The sequence below is a fragment of the Protopterus annectens genome, chromosome 6.part0 (assembly GCF_019279795.1).
Source record: "Protopterus annectens isolate FY-2018-M chromosome 6.part0, PAN1.0, whole genome shotgun sequence".
In the NCBI taxonomy this organism is placed as follows: Eukaryota; Metazoa; Chordata; order Ceratodontiformes; family Protopteridae; genus Protopterus; species Protopterus annectens.
The window spans coordinates 179,803,658-179,823,407 of NC_056737.1; the positions used below are offsets into that span (position 1 = coordinate 179,803,658).

The 19,750-nt window shown below is 42.4% G+C and overlaps 1 protein-coding gene across 1 annotated transcript in view; it reads right to left on the reverse strand.

The window, feature by feature from the left end:
• The window catches only part of ANGEL1 (angel homolog 1), a gene marked incomplete in the record, with an annotated part of 1,002,072 nt that overhangs the window by 434,723 nt on the left and 547,599 nt on the right, over positions 1 to 19,750 (reverse strand). The window contains 1 exon segment of the mRNA XM_044073897.1: positions 7,847 to 7,957. Within this exon segment, the coding sequence (XP_043929832.1) occupies positions 7,847 to 7,957 (111 nt within the window).

Here is a 19,750-nt window from a genome sequence, read left to right on the forward strand (position 1 = left end):
TTCAGCCGAAACCGCGGGCCGCGAGGGTCGGTCCTTGACCTTCCGTTTTTTAACCACATGCGAAGTCGGAGTCTCCGACGGCATCTTGTACGCAAAATTAGACCCAAAAATTCCTCTGCAAACTCCGACCGACGTCTAAGAGTTCGTCGGTTGAAGGAAGCACAGGCAGAGCAGGCCGAGACGTTGTGGTCTGGGCCTAAGCAAGGGAGGCAGTAAGAGTGGAAATCCTTATGAGGTATTTGTTTCCCACAAGTTAAACAATTATTTACTTTATCTGACATCGGCTGAGGCAAAAAAAGAGTCCCCAACAGGGTACTTAGCTTTTTCGAAGTCTTCGGTAGCTGAATCACAGGAGCTGGCCGACCGGCACTTGCGAACTGCTTCTGCTTCGGGCACCACGCGGCAAGAAAGACTGAGGAAATTGGCGTCGGCTGATGCTTTTATACCGCAGGCGCTCTGACGTCGGGGAAAGTGCGACATCAGCCGAGGCCAGACCCAGACTTTGGAATCCGGCCGACCGAAGGGCTGCCTGAGGCAGGACAACCCATATGTTATGACTGCAGATGCATCCTTGAAGGACATCTGCTTGAGAAAGAGGAGCTGGCTGGATGCTTAGGTGATTTGCCATGCAGCCAGATTTAAGGTTTTGAGCTGGCTGTGAAGAATCTGATTGTTTTGCTGTGTGAGCAAATGGGCAATTTGTGGTAAAATTCAAGGAGGGCCCTGGGCCATATTCCTCAATAGTGGGTACCAGTGCTGGCTTGGCCAGTCTGGGGCTATGAGTATCAGTCGTGGTCTCTCCTTTCTGACTTTCAGAAGCACCTTTGTGAGGAGAGGCGATGGAGGGAAGGCATATACTGTCAGGTTTTTCCAAATGAATGAGAGTGCATCCACTTTCCAAGCTTGATGGTGAAGTGTCCTTGTACAAAATTTTGTTAGTTGATAGTTTTGTGGACTGGCAAACAGATTTATGTCTGGAAGGCCCCATTTATGAGTTATCATTGCAAAGACTTGTGAATCCAGTTTCCACTCGTGGGGATCCATGATGTTTCTGCTGAGGTCGTCTGCCAATGTCTTCTTTTTTCCTGGCAGGAATTGAGCTTGTAACTGAACTTGGTAAGCCAGAGCTGTGTTCCACAAGGTCATTGCTTGCCTGCATAGAGGGTAGGAGTGTGTACCCCCTTGTTTATGTACCACATTACTGTGGTGTTGTCCGTCCTTATTGTAAGTTGTCCTGGATGTAATAGATTCTTGAAGGCTGTCAGAGCATTCTGTACAGCTAGCATCTCTTTTTGATTGATGTGCAGATTCCTTTGATCTGCAGTCCATACTCCTTGAACGCACTGTCCTGCCAAGTGTGCCCCCAGGCGTAGTCCGATGCATCTGTTGTGATAGTTTGCCTGGCTGGGGGCAAGGTGAAAGGCTGACCCTTGTTGAGGTGACATGCCTGTGACCACCATAGAAACTCCTGTTGTAGGCAGGGAATGAGAGATATCACTGTGTTCAAGCTGTGGCTGTGTTGAGACCATATGCTTTTTAGGTACCACTGTAATTTCCTCATATGCAGCTTTGCAAATGGTATTAGTAGTATGCAAGATGCCATGAAGCCCAAGGCCTGCAGAATTTTTCTTGCAGGTAGTTGGGTCTTTGTTGCCATTGTTTTGAAATATTGAGTTAGTTGTAGTTTGTCTGGCGTCAGATAAGCCTTCTGGGCAGTTGTATTCAAGCTGGCACCCAGGAATGTCATATTTTGTGAGGGTACTAGTTTTGATTTCTTTTCGTTTACTATGTACCCCAGGCAACTTAGAAGATGTCTTACAAAAAGCCAGATGTTGTAAGAGGATGTCCTTGCTTTCTGCTTGGATGAGGCAGTCGTCCAGGTATGGGTATATTTGAATTCCTCTTTGTCTGCAGTATGCAATTACTGGTGCCAGGCATTTTGTGAAGACCCTGGGCGCAGTAGATAAGCCAAAGGGCAGTGCTGAGAATTGGTAATGGGTTGAATCTGCAATGAAACGGAGGTATCTTCTGCAACTTTGTCTGATAGGGGCATGCGGGTATGCCTCCTTGAGGTCCAACGTGACTAGCCATGGTTTCTTGCCCAACATGGGAAGAAGCTGCTGTAGTGTTAGCATCTTGAATTTGGGTACTTGTAAGAAGGTGTTTAGAATTGAAAGGTCCAGAATTGGTCTCCAGGCATTGTCCTTTCTGGGAACTAGAAAGAGTCTTGAGTAAAATCCTTGGCCTTGCTCTTGAGTAGGTACCAGTTGAATGGCTCTCATGTTTATGAGAGCTGTAATTTGTTTTCGTGCCTCTGCCCATTGATTTTGTGGCAGGTTTGGCATTCCTCTCTTCATTGGCAAGGTGTGAAAATGGAATCTGTATCCTCGTGAAATTATGTGTAGGACCCATTTGTCCTTTGTGACAATGTGCCAGTTGTCTGAAAAAAGTGCGAGTTTTCCTCCCAAGGGGGCTGCCAAGAGAGTGTTGCTTGGCCAGATGAGGTGCAAGTCATTGAGTTTGCCTTCTGGTAGTTTGGGACGTGTCTTCTCCTATGTTCTGTGTTGCAGTGCCCCATTGTCGAGGTTTGTACTGGGCTTGTGGTTGCCCTCTGCCTCTTGGACGTCTGTATTTACCCCTCTGTGGTCTGTCGGTAGCTGGAAAGGACCAATTTTTTGCCGGCCAATTTCTGCTGAAGCGAGGGGGCTGTACCTGTAGAAAATCTTTGACTGTCTGCATAGATTTTGCCTTATCCGCCATTTTCTTTAAGACTTCTTCTGCTTTAACTCCAAAAAGAACATCCTGCTGTAAGGGAGCATCTAGAAGTTTTGCTTTAACATGATCAGGTAGAGTTTTTGTTCCTTTAACCAAGCATGCCTACGTATAACAGACCCAGTGACAGCTGCTCTGCAGGAAGCCTCCAAGGAATCAAACCCACATTGTAAAGTGTGTTTGCCCACCTGTTCAGTTGCATGCAACAGATCCTGCATTGCTTTCAATTCAGACTGTTGAGGGAGTGTGCTCATTTTTTGTTTTAACTGAGACATTAGAAATTGCTGATATTTTAGCATGTGAATTTGGCAATTTAGTGCCCTCATAGCTAGAGTGGCTGAGGTGTAAATCTTTTTCCCCCACCTGTCTAGTGCTCTGGAGTCCCTTTCAGAGGGTACAGGATTTTTTGCCACAGAAGCCTTAGCCCCTTTGGGACCCTGGGAGACAGTCTCTGGATCAGCAACAGGGCTTTTATACAGGAATTTGTGGGAATCAGGTACTCTATAGTATCTGTCAGGTTTGGCTGGAGCAGGAGGCAGAGAATCTGGGTTCAAACTGGATTCTAAGTAAACATCATCCACAATGTCTAAAACTGGGGGGATGACAAGTGGTCTGTGCTGGAGGAGTAAAAGAAACTCTGAGTCTTTTCTTTGAGTCAGAGTAGTCCTGACCTTCGCAGTGAAAATGTTCCCTCATAGTGTGTAAAGTTTCCCCAAAGGAGTAGTCTTCAGGGGGAGAAGCTGAGGGAATAGAATCCTCAGCATCAGAATCTTCATAAGGGGAGAAGGAGCAAATCTTGGTCCTCAGAGGAGCCTGAGGAAATAGACACTTGTTCAGAGGAGGCATAATCTTCCTCTTGTCTAGACCTTTTGTCGGGTGGGGGTTGGGAACCCTTGATTAAAGAGATCAAATCTTCAGCCATTTTGAGCATCTGTTTCTTAGGCACGGGGCCTTGAACTGGAGACCGAAGTGCAGTCTTTTTAGGTTTAATAGGAGTCTTAGTCTTAGGATACGTTTTTATGGTGAGCGTCGTCTGTCTGAAGAAGGATACGTTTTATGGTGAGCGTCATTGGTCTGAAGACGCCTTCAGAAACCGAAGGTGTTTCTGCAGCACCATCTTTTTCAGCAGTGTCGTTGGTAGGGGCTAAACAAAATGGCTGCGTCGGCCTAGTACTCTCCGCCAAAAGCTCCGAAGCGGTCTCGGGTTCCAGATCTGCGGTAGTCAGGGGCTGCGTCGGAGCCTCACTGAACTGGAGACCGGACCAGCCGAGGCCTCGGAGTCTGGCTTGGGTCAAGGCTGCCTGTCCTTATCCTTGCGTTTTTTGTGCACGCCGGTAGTCGGTTGCTCCGACGGCATAGTGTAGTTAAATTTTCTACTGAAGTAGTGTCGTGCGAAATCAAAGCGTCTTTTTATAGTATGCTTATTAAACCTAGCACAAAAATGACAACCAGTGACGTCGTGGTCTGGGCCTAGGCAAGGTATGCAGTAAGAATGAAAATCCTTATGAGGTATTTGCTTCCCACAAGAAATACAGTTAACTTTTTCTGACATCGGTCTGAGGCAAGAAAAGTTTCCCCAACGGGGTACTTCGCTTTATTGAAGACTTCGGATCTGAAATTCGACTTCGAAAATCTCAGAAGTCGGCCGACCGGCACTTGCGAACTGCTTCTGCTTCGGGCACTGCGCAGCAAGAAAGACTGGAGAAAATGGAGTCGGATGCATTATATATACCCCTGGCGCTCTGACGTCAGGGAAGAAGAGACAGAAACCGACGCCGGACCAAGACTTTGGAATTCCGGCCGACTGCGGGACCGCCTGACGACAGGATAACCCAAGTGTGATGACTGCAGCAGGGTAACATGATGAACATCCATAGCTTACCAACAACACAAGATCAGCTATTGCTCACTCCCAACTTCTAGCCACCCTACTCTATGCATCTCCCATTCTGACTAATCTCAGTAAAACTAAACTGAGCAAAATGGAAGCCTGCTATAACAGAATTGCCTGCTTTGCTGCAAATTGTTCATATAGAACTCATTACTGTACTGCTTTGAGACGGCTCCACTGGCTTGAACTGCCCAACCTACTAACCTACAATCAGCTCTGCCTCTATCATTCTATCTATTACCTCCCCAATAAGTGCCCTGCCCTCAAAAACCTAGTACAACATCACTCAGCCAAAAGGCCTCTTAGATCATCAAGCAAACTACTACTAGAAGTCACCAACAGCTACAATAGCTTTGGAGATGCACTACATAGTAGTTCAGTGGCTAAAAAAATGGAACTCTGTCCCTACTAGCATTCAAAACACACCATCAAAAGCATCCTTTAAAGACCTCATCAGGCAACATCTGAAGCAAAGTTGGCAGTGCCATGATTGCTCCCCAGGCTAGTGAAAGCGGATAACATATACATACTAAATCTAGAGCACTTGATAATGGTTTTCAATCTTACTCACAAACACTGGCTAATCTACAATGTATGTACTGTACCTGTGTACTATGTATGTATTTTACCTACGTTCCAAATTTCAGCTGTACACTACAAATCTATTGATTACTTTTATTTTTAAAATTAATATTTTTTTGTTCTCTCCACTGTAACTGTTTATGTGCCGCATACCACTGTAAAAACATGTCTCTTGTAATTTGTGTGTATACTGATCATGTCTAAATAACTAAATGTGTCTGTAATTTTTTTCTTTGTGGAGCTTTTCTCCCCGGGCCTCTGCTGAAAAAGGGCCTTTTCGGCTCAGTCAGACACCCCCGGTTAACAAATGTAAAATAAAATAAATAAATAAATTGTGTCTTTATGGACTTGGAGAAAGCATATGATAGGGTGTCTAGAAAGGATTTGTGGTATTGTATGAGGAAGTCGGGAGTGGCAGAGAAGTATGCGAGTGTGGTACAGGATATGTACGAGGGTAGTGTGACAGTATTGAAGTCTGCAGTGGGAGTGACAGATGCGTTTAAGGTGGAGGTGGGATTACATCAAGGATCAGCTCTGAGTCCTTTCTTATTTGTAGTGATGGTGGACAGGTTGATAGACGAAATCAGACAGGAGGCCTCATGGACTATGATGCTTGCAGATGACATTGTGATCTGTATTGAGAGTAGGGACCAGGTTGAGGAGACCTTGGAGAGGTGGAGATATGCTCTAGAGAGGAGAGGAATGAAGGTCAGCAGGACTAAAACAGAATATATGTGCGTGAATGAGAGGGAGGACAGAGGAATGGTGAGGATGCAGGGAGAAGAGCTGACAAAGGTGGATGAGTTTAAGTACTTGGGATCAACAGTGCAGAGTAATGGTGAGTGTGGAAGAGAGGTGAACAAGAGAGTACAGGCAGGGTGGAATGGGTGGAGAAGAGTGGCAGGAGTGATTTGTGACAGACGGGTACCAGTAAGAGTGAATGGGAAGGTCTAAAAGAGGGTAGTGAGATCAGCTATGTTGTATGGGTTGGAGACGGTGGCATTGCCAAAAAGGCAGGAGTCAGAGCTGGAAGTGGCAGAGTTAAAGATGTTAAGATTTGCACTGGGTGTGACAAGGATGGACAGGATTAGGAATCAGTATATTAGAGGGTCAAGCTCAGGTTGAATGGCTTGAAGACAAAGTCACAGAGGCGAGATTGCATTGGTTTGGACATGTGCTGAGGAGGGATGCTGGGTACATTGGGGGAGGGATGCTGGGTACATTGGGAAAAGGATGCTAAGGATGGAGCTGCCAGGTAAGAATAAAAGAGGAAGGTCTAAGATAAGGTTTACGGATGTGGTGAGAGAGGACATGCAGGTGGTTGGTGTGACAGAGCAAGATGTAGGGGGGGAGGAAGAAATGGAAACAGATGATCTGCTGTGACGACCCCTAATGGGAACAGCCAAAAGAGAAGAAGAAGTTAACCAGGTAGGCCCACAGGATATACAGTTCCTTTTCAGGGGTGACCAGGAGTAATACCAGGTTAAGTGACTTACTCAGCATCACAAAGGAAGCAAATAAGGACTGAGGGAATCAAACCCGACTCCACAAGAGCTACAGCTCACAGCTTAACTCTCAGTTCCAACTGTCAGACAACTAAATATTTAAAAAAATATAATAAAGAAATAATTAATAGTCAGGAATTTCTTAGACTTTACACACACCTGAAATGAAAGATGCTTCTACTTAAACACTGCTCGTCAGAAATCTGGGTTGGCAAGAAAGAGATAGCATTTACAATGCAAACAGTAATGAGTGGCAAAAATAAGTTAAGGACAGTAATTGGCTTCCTCTTTACGCTGGTGAAATTCACATGCTACCCCCTAAAAAAAAAAAAAGGACTTCAGCAGATTTCTGATTAGAGCAAGACAGTGGTAATTCCTTCCATCTCTTAAATGCACCAAGACATATCAGTTGCACAAAATGAATAAAAACTGAAATCAGCTCAACAAAAGAAGTGGCACCAGAACCTGCTTCTGAAAGAGAAAGAGAAAGAAAAAAGCACTTCAAATACCTCTATACGGACAGATTTGTGTGACAGTCACAAAAGTACATTTAATAATATTTTGATATGAATGTTCATTTTAAACAAAATTACATGCTAAACAGGATCAAATGTTTGCTTAAAATGTTCATTTTCACTTGATCAGATTGGCTGAATTGTATTTAAATTGCATACTTGATGTTATAAAATTAGGCAACCACTTAGTGACCACTTATTAAGATACAGCACTTTCAAAGTGCAACTTAAAATCCATTCCCATCATACCAATAACAACTCTCTCCTGCTTCCAGCTAACACTTTCCATATGTCCAAGGAATCAAGTCAATGTAGTTCTTTCTCTCTCCCCTTAGTATTAACAGCAGATTTTTTCTTAAATTACATAATGTGAAGCCAGTGTTTTCAACTACATCACCCAAAATATGTTACATTCTGCTTTGCAGGAAAATAAAAAAAAAAACAGGCGCATCTTTGAAAGCCTTGCTTGCCACAGCAAATTGCTCTAAAACATACAGACTCTGACCATCCTCAAGCAACCAGGAGAAGCCTTCTCTACCTAGGATCTATTGCAAGTTTATAAAAGCGAATGTCTATCTTACCTGGCTTCAGGTCTGTTACTCCTGGTATTAGTATTAGGTCCTCCGGTCTCTTCAAAGCAGGCTCACAGTAGCGAAACTGAAGTAGAAACTCCCGCCCATATCTCTGCCTGGCTGCAGACCAAACAAGTTCCATTACACATACATATAAAGAAAACAAACTATAACAGAAACCTTTTCTCCAAGCTACATCTACGACTTGTGGAACACTGTCATTAGCACAAATAACTGTGTGTGACTGTCATAACTACAAATTTCAAAGCAATCTTTATAAATATTTTAAAATCACACCAACTTTAAATGTAATTATTTCAAAACTACAAAGGCAAGCAAACTACAAGCTTACAAATTAAATTTATTTAAAAAATGAACAAATACAGCAACTAATGTGCAAAAAGACTACAGTCTGGATTTGATTACTTGCCCAGGCACTGTAGGTGCTGGATGGGGGAGAGAAAGGACTGAGAAGGCACTGCTGGCTACCACTCTCCCTGGGCAATGATAGTGGCAGAAGGGGGGTGTCTTACAGAGTACGCCTCCATACAGAAAAGTACCTGCTTGTAAAACAAGAAGCAGCTGTGGGGGCTACGTCATCTGTGTATGCAACTGCCGCCGTTAACAATGCCTACTGTACATCTCAGTGCTTCAGTATAAACTAATGCATACATGAAGGAGGCTAAGCTTATCACTGAACTATTTTGAGCGCTAACCTGAGAGAGGAAGTAGAACAGGGTGACCCCAGATGATTTGACCCCAACGCAATTGTATACACTTTCATATTTAAATTTACATTTAATGTCTATGAGAATATTTACTGGACAGTATGACCCTAGATGATTCGAATTCAGGCGATTCAACCCCAATTAAATTTAATAAAAGCATTTTATGTAATAAATAAATAATTAACCACACAAATTAAAGTGTCCCAATTAAATTTAGTAAAAGCATTTTAATATTTAATATTTTAATCATGATTTTTACACAACAAAACGAGACCCAGTAAGTGGCAGTAGCTACATTTTCTTATTCTGCTGTGATGAAGCGCTACTGTAACTGTTTTTTTTTTTTTTTGCATTTTTAATGACATTTCCTGCCTTACTTGTAATACTGTCACAAAAACTAAACTAAGACTCTGCTGGGAATATTATCTCATTGTAAAATCAGTTCTAGTAGGTATTTTTGTAAAAGTTCATGATCGCGTTACATTATTGTTTTCGACTTGTGTTCATTGTTTTAATCTTGTTCTGAGGAAAGCTAAAGTTGGCAATGATTTTTTCCCCCAACTTTTATTTAATTGTATTTTTCAACATTTGATGTACAAAAATATAAAATATGCCATTCCTTGATGAACAGGTAACCATGATATGGCAATTAAATTAATGCCTTTTAACTTCTAGTCTTGAATTAACAACATTCTAGTATCTAAAGAGACAAGTTTGCAAGTAAATACAAATTGAATGTTTGGAGTAAAACAGGTATACATTTAGAAATAAGTGATGAGTAACAGGATCCATTTACACACAACATTTTACATACAGTGCTACAAGTTTTTAAAGTTAGTGAATAATCACTTCATTACTAAGTCAGAAATGAAACTATCAGAGACTATCTGTTAAAACCTCATATGGAAGATACTTCTAAAAATTACGTAGGGAAAGGTTGACAGATGTGTTCATGGCATAACTTATTTCAAAATGTGTTCTAGGATAAGAAGTTGGCAATGATATTTATTTGGATCTGTTCTGTGGTGCCTGTTTCAACTTTTAAAGGTTGTTGTATTTTAGCCACTCTTGCTTTGAATGATGATAAATATTTCCCTAAAAAACAACAAAGTTATCACTCAGAACACTCAATACAATGGCAATGTACTATGTTCAGTTCTGGTAGTTTGGTAGTGAATGTTTTTTTTTTTTTTTTTTTGTAAAAATTGTTTTGGTTTGTATAACTTCGTAATTATAAACTGGTATAGTTTATTTTTTAAAGATATCTATTCACAGTCTATTAATGCTGGGGTCAAATCGCCTGGGGTCAAAATGTCCTGTATCCATGTGAGATAGCAACCGTTTCTTCACAGAGAAACAAATGGACACATCATGACAATGGTAATCGTGAGACAGAAAGTTTGAAAAAATAAAATCAATCATAAAACATTATAAAGTTACAGAAATTATCTGTGATAGTGTACATATAAAAGCAAGTCATTGATAATGAGTTAGTGACAAGGATTAACAAAAAAAAAAACTATGAATACTCAGATCCTAAGCTATGAAGTTCTCATGCAATACTCACAAAGCCAAACAGAATGACAAAACACATTCACCTATTCATAAACTAAAAGGCACCCAAAAGGGAAAACTGAACCATAGCAGATGATTAAGGATGAGGTAAACATGCAAGAAAAGAAAATACAATTCCAGGGAGGTATTCACCCTACATATTTACTTCATTTTTGTTTGTTTACCACAGTAAAGAAAGTACAGTTGTGTACACTTACCATAAATGTAGATGTTTGAGTGTATTTACTGTTGTAGTCATTACATTTGGGTTATCCTGCTGGCAGGTTGCCCTCAGTCGGCCTGAATTCCAAAGTCTTGGGTCCTGCGTCGGTTGCTGTCACCCCTTCCCTGACGTCAGGTCGTCAGGGGTATAAAAGATGCAGCCGACGCCATTTTCTTCAGTTTTTCTTGCCCCAGATGTCAGGTGCCCCCAAAAGGGTAGGCTAAATATATGTAAATAAAACATACATGCACCAAAATAAACTTTAGCCTCATCTACAAGCAAATACACCACATAGGTTGTATAGATCAGAGAAGTAAAGATAAGTTCCAGCAAAAATAAGGGGGTGGTGGGTGGGTAACCTGGACTGCAACAGTGAATACACTCGAACATCTACATTTATGGTAAGTATACACAACTTTACTATGTTCTTCGTGTTTCACTGTTGCAGTCATTACATTTGGGTAGAGTCCCAAAGCTATGGTTGGGGAGCTGGAGATAAAACAGCATTAGGAGCAGCTATGAGGCCCTGCAGAACTGCAGTGGCAAAGCCTGCCCTGGATTTAGAGTAAAGTGGCAGATTGTAATGCTTTATAAAGGTATGCACTGAACTCCAAGTAGCAGCCTCTAAAATGTCTTTGGTTGGTACTCCCGTGAGAAAGGCTGCAGAAGTGGCTGCAGCTCTGGTTGAATGTGGCCTAATGCCCTTAGGCACTGGTTTGCCATGCTGTGAGTAGCAGAAACGAATACAGTGACCTATCCACTTTGAAACAGTCTGCTTGGAGATAGCCTTTCCTTGTGATCCTGCAGCATTTGCCACTAGTAATTGTTCTATCTTTCTGAAAATTTTAGTTTTGTCCAAGTAGAATCTAAGTTGTCTGTGTACGTCCAAAGAATGCAGAATTTTCTCCCCCTTGTTCTGTGGATTTGGATAAAAAGTTGGCAAATGAACAGTTTGGTGAAGGGCTACAGTGGATACCACCTTAGGCATAACTGTAGGGTTTGTCCTCAGAGAGACCCTGTCTGGATAAAAAATGATAAAGGGTTCCACAGCCATGAAAGACTGTAGCGCTGACACTCGTCTTGCAGAAGTTATTGCTAGGAGCAGAGCTGTTTTCCAAGATAAAAACTTTATATCCGCAGTAGCAGCTGGCTCAAAAGGAGGTAAGGTGAGTTTTTCCAAGACATAATTGAGGTCCCATACAGGTATTGGCGTTCTCCTTGGAGGCCTTAAATTTTCTGCTCCTCTGAGGTACTGCCTTAATAAAGGATGAGAAAAGAGCGGTGGCTCTGTATTGTAATGAGCCAAAATGGCAGAGGCATGGATTTTAATTGTTGAAAAAGATAGGCCTTTGTCCAGCATCTCAGTTATTTTATTCAATCTGAGGAATATTTGGGACAGCTGTATCAGTTCCTTGAGCTTGGTTCCAAGCAGAAAATCTCTTCCATTTTCCAGCATAGGGTTTTCTAGTACTAGGCTTTCTGGCTTCTAAAATGACATCCATCACAGCTTTACTGAGAGGTGTGCTTTGTATGGCTACATTATCCGTCATGCTGCCAGGTTTAGGGTCCTGAGTTGGCTGTGCAGAATCTGATTGTTTTGTTGGGACAGTTGATGAGGTATTTGAGGTAAGGTCCAGGCTGGACATTGAGAAAAGTTCCTTAAGATCGGATACCAGTACTGGTGTGGCCAGTCTGGGGCTATCAGAATCATTTTGGTTTCTCCTGTCTGACCTTTAGGAGTACCTTGGGGAGGAGAGGCAGTGGAGGAAAGGCATATACTGATAGGTTTGTCCAGTTGAAAGATAAGACGTCAACTTTCCATGGTTGTCTGTGATAAATCCTTGTGCCAAATCTTTTTAGTTGATTGTTGTGAGGGGAGGCAAACAGATCTATGTCCGGGCGTTCCCATTTCTTTGTTATCATGCTGAAGACTTGTGGATCCAGGTGCTACTCGTGGGGATCCATGAGGTTTCTGCTTAGTTTGTCTGCCAGAGTATTTTCCCTTCCTGGCAGGAATTGTGCCTGCAGATGAACTTGGTAAGTCAATGCTGTGTCCCTTAAAGCCATGGCTAGTCTGCAAAGGGGGTATGAATGAGTGCCCTCCCTGCTTATGTACCACATGACTGTGGTGTTGTCTTGTATTTATCAGAAGTTGTCCCGGATTAATTAGGTCCTTGAAGGCTGTCAGGGCATTTTGAACAGCTAGCATCTCTTTTTGATTGATATGTAGATGCATTTGACTTGTGGACCAGGTGCCCTGAATGCCTCTTCCTGCCATGTGGGCTCCCCCAGGCATCCTCATATGCAGTCTTGCATATGGAATTAGTAGGTTGCAGGATGCCATGAAGCCAAAGCCTGCAGAATTTTTCTTGCAGATAACTGGGCCTTTGTTGCCATTCCCTTGAAATAGGTAGTCAGTTGCCTTTGTTTGTCTGGCATGAGATAAGCCATCTGGGCAGCTGTATTTAAGCTTGCACCCAGGAATATTATCTCGAGAGGGTACTAGTTTTGATTTCTTTTCATTGACTGTGTACCCTAGGCATGTTAAAAGTCTTCTCACAAATGTCAGATGCTGTAGTAGAATGTCCTTGTTCTCTGCTTGAATGAGGCAGTCGTCCAAGTAAGGATATATTTGTATTCCTCTTTGTCTGCAGAAAGCAATTACTGGTGCCAGGCACTTTGTGAAGACCCTGGGCGCAGTAGATACGCCAAAGGGCAGTGCAGAGAATTGGTAATGATTTGAGCCAGCCTTGAATCTGAGGTATCTTCTGCATGATTGTCTGATTGGGACATGCAGGTATGCCTCTTTTAGGTCTAAAGTCACGAGCCAAGCCTTGCTGCCCAGCATGGACAGAAGCTGCTGCAAGGTCAACATCTTGAATTTTGGTATATCCAGGAAAGTGTTTAGAATAGATAGGTCCAGTATTGGTCTCCATGCTTTGTCCTTTCTGGGTACCAAGAACAGTCTCGAGTAAAATCCTTGTCCCTGCTCTTGCTGTGGCACTTGTTGAATAGCGCCCATGTTCATGAGAGATGCGACTTGTTTTTGAGCCTCTGCCCATTGATTTTTTGGCAGGTCTGGCCAACCGTTTGCCCTTGGCAGGGTATGGAAGTGAAACTTGTAGCCTTGTGACACTATGTCTAGAACCTAATTTGTCCTGGGTTATAATGTGCCAATTCTGAGAAAAAAGTGCTAGCTTTCCCCCTAAGGGTGCTGCCAGAAGATAAGTGCTTGGTGCAGGCAGGGGGAAGTCATTGGGACCGTTTCCTGTATGGTTGTGATTTGTCTTCTCCACTTTTGGAGGTAGAAGCACCCCACTGCTTAGAGCTGTACGAACCTTGTGGCTGGGATCTGCCCCTTTGAGGTCCGTCTGACACTGGAAAGGACCAATTCTTTGTAGGCCACTCTCTGCTAAACCTAGGTGGCTGTACCTGTAAGAAATCCTTGACCGTTTGCATAGATTTAGCTTTGTCCTCCATTTTCTTCAACACCTCTTCTGCATTAACACCAAACAAGGTATCATGCTGTAATGGAGCATCTAATAATTTTGCTTTGACATGATCAGGCAGATTTTGTTCCTTTAACCAAGCATGCCTCCTAATGACAGAACCCGTAACAGCGGCCCTGCAGGAGGCCTCCAGAGAATCAAAACCACATTGCAAAGTATGCTTTCCAACTTGTTCAGCTGCATGCAATAAATCCTGCATTTCTTTGTTTTCTGCACATTCAGAATTTACCAACATTTTCTGTTTAAGCAGTGTCATGATATATTGCTGATATTTGAGCATATGAAACTGGCAATTTAAGGCCTTTATAGCCAAGGTAGCAGATGTGTAAATCTTTTTTCCCCATCTGTCCAGTGCCCTAGAATCTCTGTCAGAGGGGGTAGAGTTTTTTGCAGTGGAAGCCTTGACCCCTTTGGGACCTTGAGAAATGGTTTCTGGGTCTGCAGCATGGTTTTTGAAAAGGAATTTATGAGAGTCAGGAACCCTGTAGTATCTGTCCGGCTTAACAGGAGCTGGAGGTAAGGAGTCAGGGGTCAGACTAGACTCTGAAAACACATCATCTACAATGTCTAACAGGTGGAATAGCTAGAAGCCTGTGTTGAGAGGTAGCAAAAGGAAGTCTCTGAGCCTCCTCTTAGATTCTGAAAAATCTTGGCTCTCCCAGTGGAAGTGCTCGCTTATGGTATGCAAGGTTTCCCCAAAAGAGTAGCCCTCAGGAGGGGAAGCTGAAGGAATAGATTCTTCAGCATCAGAATCCTCATAGGAGGGAAGAGAATATTCCTGATCAGAAGAGGAATCAGATGAAATGGAAACCTGATCGGAAGATTCATAGTCTGTCTCTTGCCTAGGCCTCTTATCAGGAGGGGGATGGGAACCCCTGATCAAGGTAATTAAGTCTTCGGCCATTTTGAGCATCTGTTTTTTGGGCATGGAGGCCTGTCCATGTGGCTGTTGAACTTGTTTCTTTGCCTTTAAAGGTGCTTTAGTCTTTGCCTTTGAAGATGAAGTTGTTTTAATGTATAACTGTCTAGGTCTGAATGCACCCTCAGAAGCTGATGCCTGCTCAGCGGCTCCGGACCCATCTGAGGGAATAGTCTCCGAGGTTCCAATACCTTGAGTTTCCAGCGGCCTGGCTGACTCCACGTGGGAGTCGGTAGCGGCCTGCGACTCTAAAGTAGCGGCATCAGGGGCTGCGAAAGCACCTTATTGAGAACTGGCGACTGGCTTAGGAGAAGCTTCGTTGTCGGTTTTGGATCTTGGTTGCTTGTCTTTCTTTGTGTTCTGTGATCTCCGGTAGTCGGATGGCTATCCGACGACACTGTATAATTAAATCTTCGCCCAAAATAGCTTAATGCAAAATCGTACCGACTCTTAACAGTGCGTTAAATCTAGCACAAAACCGACAACTAGAAACGTTGTGGTCAGGGCCTAGGCAAGGAATACTGTACGAATGAAAGTCCTTTTGAGGTATTTGCTTCCCACAAGAAACACAATTATTAACTTTTTCTGACATCAGTCTGGAGCAAGGAAAAAGTTTCCCCAACGGGGTACTTAGATTTTAATGAAGACTTCGGATGTGAAACACGAAAATCTCAGGAGTCGGCCGACCGGCACTTGCGAACTGCTTCTGCTTCGGGCACCGCATGGCAAGAAAGACTGAAGAAAATGGTGTCAGCTGCATCTTTTATACCCCTGAAGACCTGACGTGTGGGAACGGGCGAAGCAACTGACGCAGGACCCAAGACTTTGGAATTCAGGCCGACTGGAGGCAACCTGCCAGCAGGATAACCCAAATGTAATGACTGCAACAGTGAAACACGAAGAACATCTGATTGGCCCAGGTTGTGTAATAATTAACAGGAGATGCTTAGGAACTACAGCATAATGCAGAGAAATACATGAGCATATGTTACAATATGAGTGAGAATCATGAAATTATAACAGAACAATAACTGCACCACAAGACTGCCTTAAGTAAGACTTGATATCTATTTACAGATAGTGCAGATCAAAGGATAATACAGGTCGACAGAAGAGTTGCAGCAATACAGAAGACCGGTTGTCTGTTGTGAAGAATGGTGAAACAAGATAAGAAGTACAGAATGAAACGGCCAAAGGATGGTCTATGTTGCTGCATTTATTTTTGTCTATGCAGGAATACTCTGAAGAGGGATATAAACTTGGGATAGTCAGAGATCAATCAAGGTTGAGGGGAGTGCTTGCTTCAGCTTGGGGGTAAGTACAGAGACGCTGTGGTCTGTGAAGAGGAGTTTGAAGGGTAGGTCTTGAATTGGACTTGTTACACAGGTTGTGGTAGGTGTGCAGAAATCTGCACAGCATCTAAGTTAAAGGAAAACGTCGCCTTCCAAAGTTATTAATCTTATCCCAGAGTTGGTCAGTAAATTTTTCATTCAGTCTCACCATTCTTTTCCTAATCAAATTTCACACTGTTTCAGAAAGAAATTAGTCTCAGCCTGTATGATCTAGGTAAGACATCAGAGTCTCTACAGTTTTTATTGTTGGTCACATCCCACAATTCACACCAAGACTGTCTTGCTGAGGACAGCAATGAGCTACAGCTTCAGTGGAAAATCTTTTCAGAGTAACTTGTTGAAGAAATGATTACATGAAGACCAGGAAGGCATTACAACTCTTCCTAAACAAACTAATAAAACATTTCCATCCACTAAAATGTTGCTTTCATTTATTTAACTACAAAGTTAAACATAGTAACAAACTGAAAGCAGCTGTCATTGAAGTAACATCTTTCTGTCAGTCTTGACAAAGCACAGCTGTTAACATCCACATTTTGTAAGTACACCTCCAACCTCATAGCATCCAAAAATAATGGGTGGGAGGAGAGTCAAAGGACAAAAATTAGGGACAGATTTTAAATATTAATGCTCATATAAACTTAAAAAGTTGATAGAACAAAATAATTTGCATTAGCATGCATGTTCTGAAGGATATGTCTGAAACTTAAATGTATGTCATTATTTAATGACTTGAATCTTCAATGACCTGTGAGAAAAATACATTTTATGTTGGACAGACCAAAAATAGGAGGAAAAAATCTGGACATTCTGCAAAATTCTATACAAATGAATGACATGCTTGAAGTGTACGGAGGAAAGAGAGTATGGAATGTTTACTATGACAAACGAATACAGTTGCTTGTTGAATAAATAAAAGTACAGCTTCTAGTTGTAGATACCTGACAATGAAGGAAGTGAATAAAAGGATATGTACCTACAAGAGGCCATATACCATCAAGTCACAAATGGACATAATGTGGCTTCACTGTAAAATGACAAAAATGGTTGCTCGGTATCACAGATACATCCATATGCAAGCAGTATACCAGGATGGTCCAACTGGACAGCTGGTGTCCGTTTTCAGCAGAGTCCTGGGGGGAAAAGCCCCAGAAAAAAAAATACAGAATATAAACAACATATATAGCAATAACACAGGTTACAAATATAAAAGGTTAATACAATAATACAGAAAAATTGCATACAAGAATAAGTGTACTACTCTATAGTCAAGTAGCACTGCAGTATACTATAAGCATGCACACACTATTTACAAAATGTAAAACGAGAGAGGGTGAAATACAGTAGAATGTTTGAGTGGACTCTCCATAAGCAGAATGGGATTAGAGAGGTCCTCCTGCAAATACCCTCCATTAGCAGATTGGGAGCTCAGGGAGGTCCTCTGCAGGTACATAAATGATTGGTGTGTAGGCATGATTTTAACTGGGTTTTGAAGGTGGTTGTACATGTTTGAAGTCTGAGGTCAGGAGGCAGGATATTCCAGTTTTTTGCAATTTCATTGGTGAAGAGAGAGTTACCCAAGCCATTTACACATTGGACACTTTCTAGGAAGCCTTTGATGGTAGATCGTAATTGCCTGTTAGTGTTGTAGAAGGTTATGAGGCCGGACAGAGCAGGGTTTTTTTCAGGACAGTATAGTATTTGGTGTACCAGGTTGAGTTGGTGGTATTGTAGTAAATTTGGGAATTCTAACCAGTGCAGTTTGTTCAGGGATTGGCAGTGGTGGGACCGTGATCTGGTGTTGGCAGCAAATCTGACAATTTTATTATACCATGTGGAGAGTTTAAGGTCAGTTTTATTTAGGTTTGTTGGTACTGGACATGCATATAATATAGCTGCTAGCAGGTGGGTCCCGGCTATGGTGATTCTAACTTCTGAAGTTAGGTATTGTTTGCAGCGCTATAGGGTCCCTAGCTTTCTGTGGACTTTGGCAACAGTGAGGGATGTGTGTTTGTTGTACTTCAGTTGTTGGTCAATGGTGAATCCAAGTAACTTAGCTTCTGGTACTGGGGTGATGACAGTCCTATTACCTGAGGATATGGAAAAGGTAACATCCTGTGTTTTGGTAGGGTGGAACAGCACAAGCTGTGTTTTCTGCGGGTTTAATATTAGTTGGGAATTATTGAGCCAATATTCTATGTCAGTGAAGGATTGCTGTTTTTTTTGTTGTAGAAGTTTAATTTTGGATGCGGAGCAGATTAGGGTTGTATCGTCGGTGTATTGGACAAATTTGGCACCTGCAGTTGCGGAGTGGAGTTGATTTGTAAAGATGTTGAACAGGAGGGGGCCTAGGATGGAGCCTTGGGGTACACCAACTGTGACTGGTAATTGGGGGGATAGGCAGTTAGTCCATTTGACAGATTGATGGTGATTGTCCGGACAGCTTTTAAACCACTATATGGAGGGGTCGTCAAGGTTGAGATTGGTGAGGCAGATTAAGAGTTTATTGTGGGAAACTGTATCGAAGGCTTTGGATAAGTCTAGAAAGGTGTCTGACACAAGATTACCCTGGTTTCTGTATGTGTTTATTATGTTGGTGAAGTTAGAGCGGTGGTGGTGCTGTGGGATGGACGGAAGCCATGTTGGGAGTTGGATAGGAGGTTGTTAGAAAGAAGGTGAGTCAGGAGTTTTTTGGTGAATACATCTTTCTAGGATTTTGGATAGTGGTGAGAGAATAGCAATGGGTCGATAGTTGGAGAGGTCGATGGATGAACCTCCTTTGTGGAGGGGAATGATAAAGGATGTTTTCCACAAGGTTGGAACAGTGTGTTCAGTGATAGATCTATTTATTAGTAGTGTGTTCGGGTAGGCTATGGCTGCGGATACTATTTGGAGGTATTTGGCTGAGGGACTGTCGGCAGCAAGGGTGGTAGGTTTGAGTTTGGCTAAGAGTTTTTGGATACTATATATTGGTACTGGTTTAAGTGAGAAGGGAGTAGACTTAGACTGTTGTGTGGGAAGTTGGAGGAGACTGTTGGGGTTAGCATTGTTTATTAGTTTAAGAACAGAAGTAGTAAAGTAGTCGCTGAAGTGGAGGCTATATGTGTATTTGACCCGACTATATTGGGTGGTGGAGTTGTTGCTTTACCAGGTTGGAGGATGCTGTTAACTGTGGCCCAGAATTTTTGTGGGTTGTTACTAAATTTTCTTTGCAGGGAAATGTGGTAATTTTGTTTGTCAGTCTTAACTTGTTTCTTAGCCTTGTTTCTGAGTTCAAAGTATAATTTTCCATGCCCTAACAAAGCATTTGTAGAAATAGAAATTGGAAATGGCTACACACTAGAGAAAAAAGTACTAATCTGCTACATTGTGAGAGTCTAGTTTACATTAAATATCAGCAAGCTACAATGTAATTAATACAAGGGTAAGTGAGTTTCTAAGTGTTGAGCTAAGTGCTCAGATCATATGAGTGACTATGCTCATCTACTCCCTTTTGTTCTACTTAGATGCAAGAAGACATCTGTGTCCTGGGAAGGTACACAGGATTGTCTTTTGCCATAGGATAAAGAAATCTGACCACTGTGATTTCACCCTGTCCTTGTGCTACACTAAGCAAAAGAGCAAAAGG